The sequence below is a fragment of the Pteropus medius genome, unplaced genomic scaffold (assembly GCF_902729225.1).
Source record: "Pteropus medius unplaced genomic scaffold, Ma_sr-lr_union100, whole genome shotgun sequence".
Classification (NCBI taxonomy): Eukaryota; Metazoa; Chordata; class Mammalia; order Chiroptera; family Pteropodidae; genus Pteropus; species Pteropus medius.
This window is the reverse complement of record NW_024354503.1, coordinates 407,222-426,441: the sequence shown is the minus strand read 5'-3', so window position 1 is coordinate 426,441 and position 19,220 is coordinate 407,222. Positions and strand designations below refer to the sequence as shown.

Genomic DNA, 19,220 nt, shown 5'->3' with positions numbered 1-19,220 from the left:
CTGCTTTGTTTTGTTATTGAGATGAACTCTTTGTTCTTACATTTATCTTGCTGGCTTGTCTTCCAAGGGTTGTCATTTCTCTTTGTTTAAGGAAATCCAATTGTTTGTTTAGCATTCTGGCTGACAGGTAGGCACCCTCCATGATTCTCAGTATGCTGACTTCCTGGATATTACTTACGTATAGTCTAAGAACTTACGAATTTGCAAATTTTATATCCCTAGATTAAGACTCTGAGGCTTAGAGCAAAGACTGTCTCCAGAATTGCCCAAATCCACTTGGAGCACTTCTGTGTTTTCTCTGGGAGTAGTTTCAGCTCCATGATTTTATTGAGTTAGTTCGAATTTGGTGTTACTCCCCGGCCTCACAATAATGGACCTTTCCGCCCACCCCACCTCCAATTAAATAGACATTTCTGGATTGACTATCAGCAGTTCTAGAAACACCCTAATTTCTGGAAACACAGCAGTGAAAGGGATATGCTGAGTTTCTGCCATGCCCATTTACCCTCTTAAGACCTTCCTGATAGAACTCAGGTCTTCCTTTGGGGATTCACCCTTCCCTCCCCTGTTGCACAGCCATCATGGAGTTGTCCAAATACTCCTGTCCCCTAGATCCGAGGGTGGGCCCAAAGGAAAGGTCAGTCAGCTTCCATATTATCCTCTTTGTGACTAAAGATTGTTCTCGGTTGGCTGAAGACTTTTGTGCAGTGACAATGGGGTGTCGTGCCTCCTCTTTTTTCTCCCAGTATGAATGAGGAAGTATGAGGCCCTGGTTACATTCGATCATCTTAGCTTCACTAGAGGAGTCAGCTTAGGAACAAAGGTGACGCTGAGAGAGGGCAGGATAGAAAGAACTGCAAAGAAAACAGAGCGAGAGTCACAGTCCAGCCGCGCCTGAAAGCTACCATGCTTCCAGAATCTTCACTGACTTGAGCCATAACCCACTTTTTTATTTAACATGGAAAATTGGTTATTTTATTACTTGCAATGAAAAGGACCGATGTATAAGTATATGTTGCCACATTGAAAGTCAGTATCTAGGATATAGATATAGAGCTTCTTTTCTTTACTCATTCAACAACTTTTATGGAACGCTTACTTCATGCTGAGCACTGAGGATACAATGATGACTATCCAACTCTCATGGAGTTGAGAATCTGAAAAAAGAGAGAGAGAATCAAACAGATATACATTTTTTTAAAATGCTCATAAACTGCGATGAATGGTATAAGGAAAAAGAACAGGATGCCTTCAAGGCCTGGAAGAGACTTCCGCGGCAGACACCAAAATTTCAGGCTTCCTTGCTCGTTGGGAGGTTATCCCTGGAATGAAGGCAGCAGCCCAGTCAGGAGCTATGATCCCAGTCCCCTTTGCATCTGAGTGATGTCACGTGATCACTTTTTTCCCAGTGACCACTTGACCATTGGTGTTCCACTGCCCTGCTCCTTCGATGCTGCTTAATAACCCCTGTACTTCACTGTTTGCTGCTTTGCCGTATCATTGGCTGATCCCCCACAAAAATGACAGGAAGAAACACTGTCATCTTTGCTTTGCGATGATTTTCATCTATCCCACTCCAGCAGGGGATGGGATGACCCCAGGTCCAGTTCCAGGAAGAGAGTTCCGATTGGTATAAGCCATCAGGGGCTTACCATCCTCTTGGCCATAGTAATTGGGCCTGGCAACTCAGATCTAAGCCAGTTATCACTTGCCATTTTCCCGGGCACAAGATCTCCGATAAACCAATCGGGACTCTTGTTGGTTGAGGGAGAAGTCTCTCTCTTGAACGAGAACAAGGAAGCAAGTAGCCCCAGGAAGCCACTACCTGGTGCTCATGTCTTCCATGAGTAAAGCCAGACTGAGAATAAAGAGGACAAATCCAATACATGGAGAGAGAGGAGGTAACTGGATGATCACAGAGAAACTGAACCTGAGTCCTGATCGAGCCTGGCCAAAATTCCTTATGATGTTTAAGACACTTTTTTTCTGTTCTATAATAGGTAGAGTATAAATATGCTCCAAGAAAACAAGTAAACTATCTCTCTCACTTACCTAATGCCTAGAACGGTACCTCTTGCAAGGCAAGAACTCAATAATATTTACTTCACGAATAAATAAGTAACCTGATCAATATTGTTAATGATATGCATTTTAGGAATTCATTATGTCTAAAAGCAAGGGCCACCTCTATGGAACATCATTCCTGCCCTCAGATGTTTCCAGGACAGTGATCAACATGTGTGTAAGTCAGGAGTTGGCAAACTACAGCCCATAGGCCAAACCCAGTCTGCTACCTGTCTTTGTAAATAAAGTTTTATTGAAACACAGCCATACTCTTGTTTGCATATTGCCCATGGCTGCTTTTGATCTACAAGGGCAGCATGAAGTAGTGCGACAGACCATATGGTACATAAAGCTTAAAATAAGTACTATGTGGCTTTTTGTAGAAAAAGTTTGCCATCTCCTGGTGTAAGTTAATTTGAAGTTATCCCTGAGGATGGCACCTTTCTAACAGTCTGTGATAAATTGTCCAATGGCCACAAATTCCTCTCATCTCAAGGTGTAGGGTACAGGTTCCTTTGTAACATGACTTTGTCATTTCTCCCTTTCAGAGGCAGAATCTACTTCTTCACCCGTTGCATCTGAACTGTTTGTGACTTTCATCGACCAGTAGAATGTTGCAGAAGGGTTATCGTGGGTGGGTTTCGACACAAGAGCCTTAAGAGATGGTGTAGCTTCTGCCTTTGCCGCCTTGGAACGCCAAGACCGCATGTAAGAAAGCTGATCAAGTCAAGTGGAGGATGAGCTGTCATATCTCTCATCCCGGTAGAAGAAGAGAATCAGGGTATCCAGCTGAAGCCAGCACCAACCATCGGACACGGGAGTGGGGCCATCTTGGACCTTCCAGCCCAGTGAACCCTCCAGCAATAACAGCCTCACAGGTGAAATCAGCAGAGAAACCACACAATAAATCCCCAGAATTGTGAGAAGTAGTAAATTGCTGTTGCTCAAGCCACTGTGTTTTGGGGTGGCTGTCACCAGCAATGAATAACCGGAATCCAGACTCTTTCACACCTGGAATCTTGCTGAGAACCCCACCAGGTGCAGGGCCAAGCCTGAGTGTGCCTTTGAACTGCAAGGGCTCCTGTAGATTCCCATGCAATCTTCTCATAGCTCAGTTGAGAAAACAGAGGCCCAGGAGGTGCAGTGGGTTGATTACTAGCAGAGCCCAAAGCCCAATCTCTCACCCCTCTCTTTGGGATTCTTTCCTCCAGCCTGTATCACAGGCTCCTTAAGTTCCAAAGGAGCAGCATTCCTGAGCACTAGGACATTGGTGCTGTCAGATCATGGATCCCAGGAGAGAGGAAGTTTGCAGAGTTTTAGGAAGAAGAAGCCCCCAGGGTTGGGTTCTGGTTACCTGGATACCTCCAGGGAGGGCCTCGCAGCAGGCTCTGCAAGACTAAAGCACAAAGGGTCAGAGCACGCAGCTGAGGTCAGCTTAGTGTATCCATAGAAGGGGACACCAACATCCAGAATGCTGGGCCTCAGGAATGAGTAAGCAGTATCAGGCCTATGCCTAAACTCACCACTGGGAGGCAGCATGGAGCAACTGCATCAGACCCATCCAGCTTCTGACCCATCCTGTGAATTCGGTAGTCGGTTGTGTGGCCTTGGCTGGTTACTTCTTTGGCAAGACACTGAGCCTAAGTTCCATCAACTGTAAAATGGAATAATATCCACTTCATGCATTTGCAGTGGAAGTTAGTATAAAGCCCCTAGAACAATCTAGGAGATGCCGCATGAATGGTGGCCATCACTACCACCAGCACAGACTAGAGATGCAGCACAGACTAGAGATGCATATCACACACACGCATACACACACGCGCGCACACACACACACACACAAGCACATACATACACACATATACACACAAACACACACATACATATACACATGTACACACAGGCATACGCATACATACACACACAGACACACACCCTAAATTTACTGAAAGGCCTGTGAGTGCCTCTATCCCTTGACGGGCCCTTGGCCCTGGGGCAGTACCATCCCCCACTTCAAACATCCGCTCTGGTAACTAAGACCCTTCAGGTCCCAAGGAAACATTTCCTTGCATTTCTCGCCTTGTGCTTTAGAGACGAAAGGCTGTCAGGAGGGCTGTGGGCTGTGCTGTTTGCCCCACATCAGAGGTGGACCCCGCTTCGAAGGGAGGACTTGAGCAGCAGGAGCACTTAAGGACGGATGAGCTCGAGCTCGCTCATCAGCTCCTTCCCTCCATAGCATGAGTGCGCTATGTCTTGCACAGCAAAATATCACTTCCCATTCGTTCCAAACATCCATTTTCTTGTGTCTGTTCATTTCTAAATCAGGGTGTCTGGAGGCTGGGGAAAGAGTGTGATACGCACCACAGTCTCACAGAGTGATAGGAACATCGGGGGCATCAAGCAATGCATATTACTCACGAATTCCTATAAATGTACGTCTACACATATCGTGTGTGTCATGAGAGCAGTTTTGTACACTGGCAACTAAATGACATCGAATGCCAGCATTGCAAATAGTTTTCCCTTTACTGAAACATTTGGTAAGATGTAACTAAATTTCAACAACAAAAAAAACTTTTTAAAAGTCGACTTCAACTAATTTTATTAAAAGCTTTTATATTCATTAGCTGTAATTTATATTTTGCCTTTTAGTTTTCATTGAGAATTTAGAGGATTTTAGAAGTCTTTTGAAATCATTAAAATAATTTTAATTTTTTTTCTCTTTAGTTTAATTTTTGTTTTTCATGAAATACTTAGATTTTATACACTTTAAATGCAATTACATTTTTAAAATCTTTTAGGTCATTACTATCAGAGGAACACAAATTACATGAAAATGTGATTGTAACATAATTGGAGATTTTGCTGAAATAAAAGCATGAAAAACGAATTTGATTAAATAAAATGTATAATAATTTATGAAGTTTACATTTATGAGTTACTCGAACATTGCCAGCCCATCAACAAAACACTCAGATATATGCAATAATAATTCAACTCAATAGATTTGGACACATTTCTGACTTTCAGTCATATGGAAACTGGCTTTCCATATATTCTTTAGTTTGTTGTTAGGAAAGTATATTTAGATAGAAGGATGGAACGTGCTTGATTGATGGCTTTTAAACATTTAGACACACGGCGTGAGGATCCCCAGCCCCCACAAATGTTGAAATGTTAGGGGCAAACCTGACCACCACCAATCAGAACAGGCTCTTGAGGTCTCCAGGAAAGAAGTGGAGGGAGGGTCCAGGCAGGAAGGGGCTTGGTAGGGAGCCCCCAAATCTGTGCTAACTAGAAATACTGCTACTGACAGCAACTAAATAGTCACAACCATGGGACTTGCTGGCTCCTCCTCTAAGCACTTTGCAGGCATTGTTTTATTAACTCCCCCAACAACGTGATGAGCCGGATGCTACCATTATCCATCCCGCTGTACCGATGAGGAAGTGGAGACTCTGGGAAGTGAGGTCATTTGCCCAAGGGTACCCAGTAAGCTGGTGGGGAAGCCAGGCAGCCCGACCCCGGAGGCCATGGCACTGCCCCAGCCAGGACACTGCGGCACTCAGGAGCAAAGGGGTCCCTCACAGTAGGTGGGGCCTGCTTGTCCCCCGACACTCACAGGCACTTACAAACACGTGCTCCCCAGCAAGACGCACAGGCCTTGTGCTGCATACGACACCTGCTTGTACCCACGTGGCCATCCCTGCTCCCCAGAGCCCTCGCCCGCCTTCTCCCCTCTTTGGTCAGCAGTGGAGCATTTGTGGGACGAGAGTCCATTGCTTCCTCTCCCCCCTCATGACCGCTGCACCCATGAAGGCTCAGTGACGAGGGTGGTGGCCCAGTGCACTCATACTCCTCCTCAGCCTCCACCACCCTCCGAGTTCGTCCCAGCACAGCCCCTTCCTGTCACCTGATATGTGGAGCCATGCCATCTGGGAGCCTGCGGTCCCCTGCTCACTGGCCTTCTCTTCCTTGCCGTGTCCTTCCTATTCGGTCTCTTCTCAGCAGCCAGGAGTATCTTGTCCAAACACGGACGTGAGCAGGACACCTCCTTCTTTCAAACTGCTCACGGGCATTCCATTATTCCCTGGACAAAGACCAACAGGATGTGACTGTACATCTTTGCAAGGATGTTGGTGACCATATGAAAGGTGACAACAGGCTCACACCAAGGATCGTAGTTCTTTACTCTCCATCAGAAACAGGAGAACCCAACTGTGTGACGACAGCTGTACGAAGCCTATTCCCACTGGAGGGACAAGCTTCCCTAATATTTGGGTGCCCATGGAGCTCCCCAGTAGAATGAGCTGCCTCATTCTCATGGGGGCTCCCAGGTCCTCTCCAATATTCTGTAAGCTCTAGGTTGCCTGTCCATCAGGCTCAAGCACAAAGGCTTACTGTGGGGTGAACGGGAGGTCAAGGTGCCCAGGTCAGCTTCTCAGTAGATTCTATCCTTCGAGGCCCATCCATCACCAGCCCAGCTACCCCAGGCTCCTTTCAGCCTCACCTGGGTGCTAGGTTCATCAGACCGCCGGGCCTTTGCACAGGCTGCCCCTCTATTTAAACTCTTTCCGCTTCCCTCTTCATCCAGTTAAATTCTTAAGATCCCTGCTAAACCATTTCTTTCACAGAGAAGCCCTCACTGACTGCCAGCCCAGATATGTTCTCATAGCTCCATGGACCATTCTGTCAGCTACTTACCTCTATTTGTAAATTTCCACTCAGTCGGTAGTTAGTAATGTCTGTCTCCCTACTGGACTCTCAGTCCCGTGAGGACAGGAATCATACCTGGTTCTGCTCTCCGTGCATCCCCAGCACAGAGCAAGTCCTCGATACAGTCACTGAGGAACAGACAAAGAATCCTTCAGGAATAAGGTGATCCTATTTTGCTGGGAGAGTCTTAGGATTCTTCAGGATCCGAGGGAAGCAACAGAAGCGGTGAGATCCAGCAGATTGCGAGCTCCCAGCTCAGTGCCTGGCACGCTGTCAGAGTTTAGTAAGTGGTGATTGCTTCGCCATTTTTATGGTTAGGATAATGATGAGGAGGAGGAAGACTACTTCTAACCTACAAGGGGTAAGTTTATACCAAGAGAAGGAAGACAGGGCTCTGTTCTCTCCACTCACCTCCACTCCAGCCACCCTCCACTGCGGAAGTTAAGACCGGTCAAGTGGGGACAAGAATCCCACTGAAATGCTGGGGGCCCCGGCCCAGCTGCATGCTATACCCCCACGGGTATAAGCTTTGAGCTCCGGGAATAGCAGCTGCCTCCTCTGTGGCCAGGTAAGGAGGGAGGGTGGGAAGGACCCAATTTTCATGGATTCCTCTTATGGGCATGGCATCTCGCAAAGGGCTTTACACATTTTATTTCCTTTCCATTCGATCCAAAACACCGAAAGGTAGGTCTAAGTATCCCCATATTTTGGATGACGAAACTGGGCTCAGAGAAGTCACAGGACTGGCCAAGGTCGCACAGCCCTGAGTGATGGAGCTAACACTCAAGTCCTAATCTTACTGATGCAGAGACAATTCTACCGCATTGTGCCACTGGTGAGAAAACCATAAAGCCGACCACAATTTTTGAATGCCTGAAATTCTCCTCCAAGTCCAAGCCCTCCCAGTGCCCCTACTTCAAATGGCTGCTGGAGATAGCTCTACCTGGAAGCCTACCTGGATTTCCCTGCCTTACTCTGGCCGTATGGTCTTCAGTTTTCTGCCACCAGTAAGTACATCCTGGCAGGGGCTTGCAGGGGCTCCATCTTGGCCAAGTCAGGATTAAAAATGGCTCACTGAGGGATTGTCTCAGAAACCTGACACTCCCTAGGAAACACCCTGAAGGAAGGGCCGAGAGCCAAACCTCCCCAGGAATCAAAGCTAATTTCCAGTTGTTTAGGAGGTAGCTTCTCAATGACTCATCGTTTGGTTTCTTGTGATCCAGGCCAGGAGCCAGGGGCTGCCAGGAGGTACCCTCATTAAAATCAAAAGGCAATGGTGAGCGCAGGAGAGCCCCCTCTCTGGAGACCATGACTCACGGAGGCTGCGTGCTCCTGGCCAGGCAGACCTGCCTCTCTGGCCGCCTTCCCCAAGTCTTCTTTAAATGGGGTGAGCAGAGCCCAGCACACAGAGTCCAGGAGGAGTTATTAGCAGGAACTGGGAGGGGCGGGAGGCAGGGCCACTGCCGAATGTATGTCAGTGTTCACCCCGCTTTACTCCTGTGTCAAAAACCTTTGACTCCCAAATGACTGCCTGGGATCCCTGTCGCCAGCTTTCCTGTCCCTCTCCAAAGTGGCTCCTCTCCAGGGACGCAATCCCCTGACAGGGTGGGTTAAAGGAATATGGGGTCGGGGCTCCTTCCTGTCCTCCATGTGAGACCCAGCCTCCCCCAGAGGAGTCTGGAAAGGAGGCCAACACCAGGCCCCAAGTCAACTCCTGAAGGGGGGAGGCCATATGCTCAGGGCCACAGCATTACTTTTGTCATGGGCCCTGGGTACTTTTGCTTTTGTGAGCCTTTTTTCTTCATAAAAATAAGTAAATAAATAAACAAAAAGCAAATGTTAGGACCTCATCGGTCTAGAGACAAATATAATCCCAACTGGATTGTGCTCATTGTTCTCTTCTGACTTTTAAAGAAATTAAAACATTTTGGAGGCCTCTACAAGAATCATGGGCATGAGGCACCGTGCCTACTGTCAGCAATTAGCTAAGCCCTTTGAACTTCCTGGCCCAAATCCTGGCTCATCACGTACATAGGTGTGTGCCTCTGTTTGCCTCTCCGTAAAATGGGATCATAGTACTCATGCCATAGGGCTATTTGAGGACTTCTTGAGAGACTGCCTGGGAAGAGCTTGGCGCAGTCCTGGTGCAGAGTGAGTCCTCGGTGCAGGCTGCCCGCTCAGCTGCATTTGAGCTTCCCAGCCCTTCATGAAGGAGGCAAGGTTGGGATGCCCTCTATGCCCATAATACAGACAGGAAAACCTGAGCAGGGGAAATGACCAGCCTATGGCCATGTAATAAGTGGTAGAATTAAGACTCCAAGGCCACAGACCGAGCAGCTCTCAGGCCTTGGACATTGGTGGAAGCGGCTGGTCAAGTTATCCCAGTCAGAGACCAGGAACGGGGAAGGCAGGGGCAGGAGGAAGTCACAGGCCACTGACAGGGGTGTCTTGCTTCCAGTTCTGCCTGAGTGTGCCCAAGGGAGGGGGCAGCGATCAGCGGATGAGTCACTGTGAGTCCGTGACCAGTGAGACTTTAAAATTTCTGACCACAACAGACCCGGGCCCTCTCCTCCATGCCTTTGACAGTGAGGACAGCAGCTCTCCCTGGGGGACGAGCTGGACCAGGGGGCTTCTGTCTCCCTGGCCCAGCCCCTAAGGTGACATCAAGGAGAGGGAAGTTTCCTGTCCATATGCTGGAATGTGGGTTTTCCAGCTGACTCAGAGCCTGTTTCTCCAGCAGCCACACTACCCCACGGCTCAAGAATTTGGGGAGACAGAATTCACATCTGGGGTCATTTTTGCAGCTTGTCAAACAAGTAGGAGTCTGCCCAGGAAAGAACAATAAAGAAAAGTCCCTAAGGTCAGCCTTCGACCCCTGGTGTTTTGCCGATGGTCAAGCTTCTCTCAGTGTTCTCCCTCTGGGTGACACAGAGGCTGGGGGGTGAGGCAAGGGGTGGGAGCAGCCAGCGGCGGGGGAACAGGACGGACTTGGTACTTGGCACTCCCAGGCCACGTGAACTTAAGTTTCTCAGCCTTCCTGGGCCTCAGTCACTGCATCAGTAAAATGGGGGTAAGAAAAAGGTACCGGGAAGGAAAAGCGCCCAGCACGGCTGCCTCTGGCTCAGACCTCGGTCCGAAGGAGCTGGTACGGTGATTTCTGAAAAGGGTAGGTGATGGGGGGCGGGGTGGGGGGCGGCAGTGAGAACAAAGAGCCATGGGTTGCCCCCCTCCCCAAGCTGCCTGGAAGCAGAGCCCCAGGCCGGCCCCTCCCCTGGGAACTTGGCCAAAGTGTCAGACCTGGAAGTATCATTGCGTCACTGAGCATTAAGGGGTTAATGATGGGGAGTGGACAGGGCCCCTGTATTTAACGAATCGAGGAGGTGCCCTGAGGTCAGAGGTGCCTCTGCTCTCTCCCTTCTCCTGCAGCCCGGCTCCTGTACCCCTGCTCACCTCTCCTGTCCCCAGGATGCAGCCTCCCCCTCTTCTGACCTTCCTTTGCCTCCTGGGTAAGTGACCTTTGTGACTTTCACCCTTCCTCCTTTCCAGCTGGGAACCTGAGCTCCCTGGAGGCCCCTGAGTCTGGCCCTGGGGAGGATGTGGTGGGTCACCCTGAGGTCAGTTCTGCTTGAGCCAGCAGTGACCATTGGAGAGGGGGAAGAGGGAGGAAGGACGCAGTCTAGGTAGGCCGGGGGACATGGGAAAGGGGCTGGCAGGGACCCCAGACAGCACACACGAGGGCTCCTGCCACGATGCTTCACCTCCGCCCCAGCTCCCATTTCTGGAGGGATTTGGAGGGATTCTGGGAAGTCCAAGTGGTCAAGAAGTCTAGCCAGTGGCATCTGATGAGACTCAGCGGGGACAGGGTGCTTCTGGGGGTCAGGGCTGACCCCGGGGGAGGCATCGGGGATCTTTGGAGCCATTTGGGGAGCAGTGGGGGGCATTCTGGGAGGTGATAGAGGAGAGTGGGAGGGGCGCTGGGTGCCCGGACAAGATGGCGGTGAGGACGGGGGGATCCAGGCGCCAGGGATGTCACAGAGACATTATTAGTCAGCATTGCTGCCAGCAGCGAGGTGCTTGGGTGGGTGAGGTTAGCTGGACAATCCGAGAGATGTCTGCACTCAGATTGGAGGGGACCTCAGGAGACTCTCAGAGATCTGACGGCCTCTGCCCTCCCTCTCTGCAGTGGCCCTGGCTTGGGGGAACCTGGTCCAGTTTGGGGTGATGATCGAGAAGATGACGGGTAAGCCGGCACTGCAGTACAATGACTATGGCTGCTACTGTGGCATCGGTGGCTCCCACTGGCCAGTGGACCAGACGGACTGGTGAGCGGGCAGCGCAGCTCGGGGACCTCCCTGGGGGATGGAGGAGCTGGGAGAGTATCTGGGAGGAGGGAGGAGCGGGGGACATCTAGAAATTGGGGGCTAACGTCTCCTTGAAGCCTCTTTGAGCCCTGGACCCCTGGGCTCCAGTCCCTGGTGACACTTCCAGGTGCTGCCATGCCCATGACTGCTGCTATGAGCGTCTGGAGAAGCTGGGCTGTGAACCCAAACTGGAAAGGTATCTTTTCTCTGTCAGCAGGAGTGACATCTTCTGTGGTAAGTAAACAGGCCTAGAGTGCCCCAGGCACTGGGGATGAGGGGGTGGGGGGGTGGATAACTTCAGATAGGGACCTATGCAGATGATGACTCCTGAGCCTGAGGCCAGACCATAGGCTGGAGGGATGGGGTCTTTCATCACCACAGAATTGGGAAGAGGTCTGTCCATCGCCCAGATGCACACTTGGCACCCAGTCTAGAGAGCCCCGTGATCCGTCAGTTCCCAGCCTGGCCCCAGGTGTGTCCCCCCACCCAGAGGTCTCCCAGCTCCAGCCTCTGGGGAGAGGAGCGAATGGGCAGAGCTGAGCCTCACCCACCCTCCCCAGGCAGCCACAGGTGAAGTCCCCAGGACAGAGCCTCAAAGGTAAGGTCCCAGACAGAGAGAGCTGAGGCTTTGATCTGGGACAGCAGACCCATTCGCAAAGGCTGACTCCCCAAAGTGGGGCGTCAGGCTGGGCCCATTTGCTCAGCTTTGCCAGGTCTAATGCCCACTGAGACCAGTCAGCCTTCCTCTGGTCCCCGCCCAGGGAAGCAGCCTGTACAAGTGAGTGTGTGGAGGGCTTCACGCAGCCCAGTCCCGTAGAGAGCACACATCAGAGAACCAAGCCTCCTTCCTACCGCAAAGCCGGAACAGGCCCCGTGTGGGGCACAGTGGGAGGAGCCAGGAGGGTCAAAGTAGACTCAGCCCAGATCTCTAAGGCCTGTCCTGCGCAAGGGTGGAACCAGAACCAGAGCCACTGGAGGCAGATTTGGCTCAGTTTCTTGCTCCTGCAGCCATCCACTCTGCAAGGCGGCTTTGTCAGGTGGTGAGGTCCCCGTCACTGGGGGTTCATGCAAGGCCAGGATGGCCTCCTGTCAGGGACAGTGCTGAGAGGATGAGTGAGGGGAGGTGTCAGGTGGGTATGGACACAGGCTTGGGTCTTCTCCTTCCACCTGCGGTGTGACTTTGGGTGAGGGATATGACCCCCCGAAAGCCTCTGCTCCCTCATCTGCAAGATGGAGGTGATCACACCCACTTCCCCGGCTTTGTTCAGCTCCCCGCAAGAACCACTTAAAGCCCCTTGTGACCTTTAAGCCCCTTGCAACTCTGGGTTTCACTGAAATAGCAGCGTGGGTAGAACCCTGATGGGCAAGGGACAGTGACCTTGAGGGGATGGATGAAGAGCCCTGAACTGTGAGACGTATTCATGGGGACACAAAGGAGTCAGAGCCATTTGGGCAGACAGAGGCAGTGAGAGAGGAGGAGGCTTTAGGCCCCTGGTACCTGATGCCAGGTCTGGTCCCCTGGCTGGGTGTGGGCATACACCAGGGGAGGGGTCAGGTAAATGCCAGAGAAATTGGCTCTGTCTGCTCATAGAGACAGGCACAGGTCCCAACGGCCTCCAATCTGGGCACAGGCTGCTCTGGGGACATACAGGCCATCTGGGATTGGGTCGCTGTCATTTCATAGTTTTCCTCTCGGCTTGATGGCCGTAATTCACCATCAGCAGAGCTTCACATGGGGGCAGAAGTTGTCTAGAAATCCCCCCGGGCTGGGGCAAATGAGATTTAGTGAACCAGATGGTGTCCCCCGGGGGAGGGCTAAAGGCAGCCTGAGCGGGCTGGCGAGAGGAAGGAAGACCGCGGGACAAACTTGCAGACTTCCAGGCCTCCTGTGCCCTGCCCTTTCTCTCACCCATCCCTGAGGCATCCCCTGTGAGAATGAGTTTCTGGCAAAATGGAGGTGGGAATGTGGTCCCATGCACATCTGAGAGCGGAAGGCTGGAGCCACTGGTCCCTAACTCGCCTTGTCCCATCAGCCGGCAAAACCGCCTGCCAGCAACAGACCTGCAAGTGTGACAAGACAGCTGCACTCTGCTTTCGCCAAAACCTGGCCACCTACAACGACAGTTACGCCCATTACCCCAACAAGCTGTGCTCAGGACCCACCCCGCCTTGCTAAGGCTGTGCTCGCCAATTCCCTGCGCAGTCCCAGGCCCCCACCTCCTCCTGTTGCAGCCCCAGCCCTGGGGAGCCTTGGCACCGACGGCCCTCCCTCTGGAAAGTTCCCTTCCTGCAAATCCATCCCTCCCTGAGAGCCCTCACACTACGCCTGGACCATCACTGGCTTCCTAGGTCACAGCCTCCCCATAGGAAGAGCCATGGCCCAGGGCCCTTCAGCGCCCAGAAGACTCTGTAACCCACCCCTAGAATATCAGTCCCCGCTTCTGAATAAGTGAATAATATTTCCCATAATTCTAAATATTCTCTGATTCTCAGATTCCATCATTGTAGGATTTGATTAATCTACAGTTTCATTCATTCATTCATTTTTTTGAGTACCTCCCATGTGCTAGCAACACGCTAAGCACTGGGACACAGCAGGAATGAATCTGACGTGGGTGGCCCTGTGTGCAATTCCAACATTCTGTCCTTTTAATTTTCCATTATAGCAAGTTTCTGTGATCTCTTTTTCTAAAATTCTACAATCTTATGCAAGACAATAATGGCAATCGCTGGAAGGAATATTCCTGACCATATGACAGAATGTGAGAAGCATGAAAAATATCAACCAAAAAATATTGTCCCCACTGTGTCATCAGGCTTCAAATCCCTCCCATTAGCAGATAGGCTAAGAATGGAAAGAAATTCTAGAATCATCCTCTTCAAATCCCTCCTTTGACAGACACATCTGGGGGCAAGAGAGAGGAAGTTCTACCTGAGGGGCTGTCCTAAACCCCAGGCCAGTGGGGTCAGTACCAAGCACCGACACTCTGAGCCTCTGGCTGTCTGTCATCTTGGCTAGCCCAGAGTGCCCAGGGAAGGTCTCCTGTGAGGATGCCCAGGCCAGATCGGGCTCCTGATACAGGGAGGAGAGAAAGAAAGATTTCAACATCGCGGGGCTGACCCTGGTGCCATGACGAATTTAAAGCACAGAAGGACCCCCAGGAGGCAGACTGCCGCCTATCCTGGAAGCAATGTGTTGAGGCAGATTCTCCTCCTAGACGTAGATATAATATCTCCACTATCTATAATATGCTGATGAAATCTTGCAGGATTGGAGTGAGTCTATTTAATGAGCTAAAAGCATGTAAAAGGCATTGCTTAGGGCAAACGTCACAGTGGACACGTGATAAAAGAGAAGAAATCAAAGGGATGGTCATCATAACTTTAAAAGATGAAGAAGTTCTGTGGTGGCAAAAAATGGGGGTGGGGGCAGGTGTGCGGGCTTTGCTACTGTGACTGACTCAAATCCTTGGTAAAACGAAACAAAACAAAACACCAAACGATCAGGTCTTAAGATAAAAACGAGTTACTGGAGGAAGAGCCACATGTGCTGGGAAAAGTGGTCCTGAGGCGCCCTCTGGTGTCCATTTTATTCAGGCTACTAGGAGGAAGCCTAGATTTGCCTTAAACTGGCATTTACCTTCGTGGGGATGGGGGCAGAGTGTGCTTCTGGGCCAGTGGAATCGGTCCCCTTGCATTTTCAATAATAAATACGCTAATAAATAACCAAATAAGTCCTTACACCCATCTTAGAATGATGGTGCTGCTGCATAAATGGGAAACACAGGAAGAAGGAACTGATTTGGGAGAGATGGAGAGAAGTTATGCTCCGGGCGTGATGGATTTCCGGTAGCAATAGGAAAAGGACCAGGTGATTCGGCAGTTGTGTCACCATCCGACTAAGTAAAAATGCAACTGGAGAACAAGACTCCAGTACACTGTCGTGACCTCCTGGCCTCAAGCCAGGTGGTATCCTTTGCTTTCCCAGGGATCAATAAGTGTTTGGTGAATGAATCAATGAGTCTGTCTAAATTCTATTCGTGTGTGCGTGTATCTCTAGCACACATACTTGAAGACTTGTGGAAAGGACTGAGAAAAGGAAGGAGAACCTTGAACTGAGGTCAGAGGGTCCAGGGACAACCTCTGCGCTGTCACTTAGCAGAGTACGTCAGCTCTAGAGCCCCGCTGCTCAGGGTGGCCCACGGCCAGCAGCAGCAGCATTGTCACAGAGCTTGATAGAAATGCAGAATCTTGGACCCAACCCCAGACCTGCTGAGTCAAAATCTAAGGTTAACAAGACTCCAGATGATTTGTATGCACACTAAAATCTAAAACGTGCTGATATACGGCCATGTCCTCGGTTTCCGCATTTGTAAAATGTGACGGTGACTCTTCCCTGGCAGGTTGATTGTGCCAAGGCTTAAATAAATTAGCATGTGTGAAAGTGCACAAGATAGGGCCTAGCACATAATAAGCATTCATGTTCTATGAATGAATGAATGAATGAATGATAGTTATAATAACAATACTATCTAACATCTATTAAGTATTTGGCATCTACCAGACACTGTTCTAAGTGCTTTATATTTATTAATTCATTGGAAGGAAAGAAGGAAGGAAGGAAGGGAGGGAGGGAGGGAGGGAGGGAAGGAATTGGGGTCTAGGGGCTACATCAAGGCTGGAGAAGAGACTTTGTCACCTGAATGTTTCATAGCTTACCTCTCCAATTTTGGTAACAGGATTTGGATTGGTTTTTGCTTTTGTTCCCACTTAGCCCCTAACAGAAGCTATTAACAAAGTACTCAGTTAAATAACTTGCAGAATAAGTATTAGAAATCACGTTGGAATTCCCGAATTAACTTAAGAGTCCAATTATGATTTCATTCGTCTGCTTCTTTGGGGTTCTTTGCAGCGTTACTGCTGGAGACCTGAATGCTGTATTAAAGTTCGTCCTTTCCTTCAATAAGCTTTTCTATAATCCATGCTCTTCGCTCCTTGCCAAATGCTGAGATAGACGAACCAGATGTGGCCAACTGGCAGGCGGACACCACCAGTTAACCCACCCGAGTTAAGTGCTGTGACGGAGTTAAGATTGGTGTTTCAGGACCGAAGGCTTTCCAGCCCCCCATCCTCCATCCAGTCTCCATCCTGTCCACCAATGCCACCTTCATCTTCCCATAGCTTGAGTTGCGTCACATCACTCCTCCGCCCTCCGAACCATCGGGCTCCCCGTTGTCCTCCAATCCCTGGCATTCAAGCTTGGTGTCACCTGCTTGTCCAGCCTTGTTTATTCAGCCGTATGCATTTCTCTGTGCTTCTCACCATTCCTAGGACATGCCTCTGGCCTTCACATCTCTGTGCAATATCTTCCTTCAACCTAGAAGCTTCCCTGTTCACAGGCTCCTCATCGCCATGTTCAAATCCATGTGTTTTAAGGCACATCTCAAATGCCAACTTTTCCATAATGTTTTTCCAACTGGGGCAGATTTCTCTCTCCTCTGAACTGCCAATGTGTTTACGCCTTTCCTGGATTCCTGTTTTGGGTTCCTATATAGTAGGGGCAGATTGTCCCAGGTTCAAATATATGACCTTGTACCAGTTATTTATTCCCTCCTGTGTAAAACGGGGATAAAATCAGCCTTACAGGGTGGTTTTAAGGTTTAAATGAGATAATGTATTCGAAGTGCCTAGAGCATTATAGAAGCTCCGCCCCGAGGCTAGGTCACTTTACATATTTTTGTCTCCCCTATTGTATCCATCACACAGTAGATGCTAAATAAATATCTGTTCAATTGAATCCATGGACACATGATAATTGTTATTATTTTAGGGAAGCAACATCATACATATGATAAATATTATGCTAATTTATTTGAATAGCCCCTTGGCTCATTACCCTGACTGCTCATTTATCTTAAGTGGACATGTGTTTGAAGATCATTAACCTTCAGGGCCCTGAGCGGATGTCCCCATGGAGGCAGAGGCAAAACTGGCTGGAGAGACAGACAGTGCACAACACTGTTCCTGCAGGGGCTGCTACCTGCGATGTGTTCCGAGGTCAAAATGCACACACACATATGGGCCAACTCCTGACACTAAAACGAGGCAGTCGCAATAGGCTAAGCACGCCTGATCTTTGGGATTCATTTGGCAAGAAAAGCATTTGTCTCCCAGTAGCAAAATGTGCCCGGCAAGCATTTGAAGAAGTTCCCAGTCTCTCTCCAAACTAATTGCATATCCTTAACAAATTCTGTACAGGACTGTGTTTATGCTGGTCCTTCAGACCAAAATGCCTTTGCTCCCTATTTCCACATCCTACCTCCCTTTCATGCCTAGGCCAAATGTCACTTTCTCCACCAAATCTTTGAGTGTTCTTCTGAAGTGGCATGTCCACTTTCTTTAATGGCATGTCCACTTTCACTCCTGGACCAGAAACTTTTTTGAGGACAGGGTCCACCTCTGATTCTACATCCAGAAATCAGGGCCCACACACAGTACAGGTTCAAGAAATGTGGGTGGATTCTTGGATGTTTGGGTGGGCGAATACACTGAATAAAAATGGAGTATCTTGAGATAGCTAAGTCTCTCTACCACAGGGTGATTGGGACAAGTATCTCCAAGGTGGAAAACTTCTCCTTCTGCCAAGACAGAATCTGTGAAGTAGAAGGAAGGATTGATCTTGATTCTTTAAAACAACAACAAAAATTTTAAGACGGCATCACCGTGGTCCAAGAACGCTCACTCTGTCCAGCAGTCCAGTCAAAACTATGCTGGAACAGAGCGGTTTCCGACACGTTTTGATTGTCTATCAAGGCGCACACATCTACTTCTGTGCGCTAAGAGGGGGGAAGGGCTGGTGGTGTGTCTCGTGAACGGGTAACTTAAAACCTGGTTTTCCACTCGGCTTTCTCTTAGGCAACCACGAGCAGTTACCAAGAGCCATTTTCCCCCTTATGGTATTTCCATCTTTGGCTTCATAAACTGTACTCACCCAGAGTCAGCAATGCTGACTGTAGCTTAGAGGAAAATATAAATAATAAACCTTGGTTTTTAAAATTATTCCCTTCCTGGCATGGGAACATTTTTGTCCTTACAGACATCAAATCTCACAGAAAGGACCTTTCAGGTCACCTAAACCCAGGCATGAAGTCCCTCCAACACCACCTAACCTAGCGAGGTGGCCCCCTGGCCCTGGCTGACTCACTGTAAGGACAGAATTAAGGAGGCCACCAGTTTCCCAACTGGGGGAGGGGACAATGAAATAAGGACATCACTTTAGTCCTAGGCAGGATCTTTCAGAAAGAATCTCAGCTGGGTTTACAGGGTCCAGAACTTGGGCCTCACGGGCTCAGGAGCTGGGAAGTGTTTGTGCACCCAGAGGTCTCTGTCACAGAATGAGGTGAAAATCACACGAGAACAGGGACTGCGGAAGAACCGCCTGGCCAGTAGCCGAATTCTTTCCTCCCCCGTGGTACTAGATACCTTTTATTATCAAAGTACCGCAGCGTCCATTCAAGGGCTGCTACATGAGTACAAAATTAAACAAGAGAGTGGGAGTCTTGAGGCCAAATTCGCAGTCAGGGCGAGGCCCGGTGAACGCACCAGTCTTGACCTTGAGACTGACCAGAGCCCTGGTGTGGGCTGGGCCCCTGCTGGACACGCTGAGGGATTCCCCACCCTCTGGTTCTCGGTGGCCACCCTTCCCCGCTGAGGACCTCTTCTAGGTAAGCCTGGGTTCCAGTCACTGCTGTCCAGGTGTGTCTGACAGTACACCTTCTCCTAGAATGGGGTCAAACCAACCCTGAGTGCTAGAGAAACCCCAAGGTGGCAGCCAGACAGCTGCTCTGAATCTAGACACTCCAAATTATCAGCGTCCTTATGTACCAAGCAGAAATCGTGAGTGTGCCGTCCTTAAGGGTGGCTCTGCCGGTCGGTGCAGACCCACCAAAGCTACAGTCCGCTGCTTGAAGCTCAGCGAGACGCCCAATGACTACACACTGGGACAGCACTCAACCGGACACACACACACCGTCCGTGCAGAAGTCTCTGAAAAGGACACTTCGCGAAGAGGCTCTC

At 49.8% G+C, this 19,220-nt stretch overlaps 1 protein-coding gene and 1 long non-coding RNA gene across 5 annotated transcripts; one reads left to right on the top strand and one right to left on the bottom strand.

Moving 5' to 3' along the window:
* Positions 1–929: 929 nt before the first annotated feature.
* LOC120596231 (uncharacterized) lies at positions 930–8,058 on the bottom strand. Of its 3 annotated transcripts, none has more exons than XR_005651115.1 (5): positions 7,739–8,058; positions 6,859–7,135; positions 5,981–6,157; positions 3,588–3,718; positions 930–1,157 (listed from the first exon to the last, which is right to left on the bottom strand). It is a non-coding gene; the product is annotated as an uncharacterized LOC120596231 (long non-coding RNA). The 3 variants fall into 3 exon arrangements; XR_005651113.1 differs by having other exon boundaries at positions 6,859–7,053; positions 7,739–8,052; XR_005651114.1 differs by lacking the exon at positions 930–1,157 and adding an exon at positions 2,298–3,460 and having other exon boundaries at positions 6,859–7,053; positions 7,739–8,053.
* A 1,371-nt stretch (positions 8,059–9,429) lies between these two features.
* Positions 9,430–15,164, top strand: PLA2G2E (phospholipase A2 group IIE). Of its 2 annotated transcripts, none has more exons than XM_039854707.1 (5): positions 9,430–9,643; positions 10,210–10,289; positions 10,967–11,105; positions 11,272–11,378; positions 13,178–13,320. In XM_039854707.1, exons 2-5 carry the CDS (start codon positions 10,250–10,252, stop codon positions 13,318–13,320), a joined length of 429 nt encoding a protein of 142 aa, XP_039710641.1. In that variant the 5' UTR covers positions 9,430–9,643; positions 10,210–10,249. The 2 variants fall into 2 exon arrangements, with proteins under 2 accessions (XP_039710641.1, XP_039710642.1); XM_039854708.1 differs by lacking the exon at positions 9,430–9,643 and adding an exon at positions 9,726–9,949 and having other exon boundaries at positions 13,178–15,164.
* The last annotated feature ends 4,056 nt before the right edge of the window (positions 15,165–19,220 follow it).

What these genes read in the sequence shown, in the direction of transcription:
- PLA2G2E (XM_039854708.1), top strand. Translation starts at nt 10,250, where the DNA reads ATGCAGCCTCCCCCTCTTCTGACCTTCCTTTGCCTCCTGG. An exon ending in CCAGTGGACCAGACGGACTG is followed by an intron (nt 11,106 to 11,271) that starts GTGAGCGGGCAG and finishes TGACACTTCCAG; the next exon opens with GTGCTGCCATGCCCATGACT. An exon ending in CAGGAGTGACATCTTCTGTG is followed by an intron (nt 11,379 to 13,177) that starts GTAAGTAAACAG and finishes TTGTCCCATCAG; the next exon opens with CCGGCAAAACCGCCTGCCAG.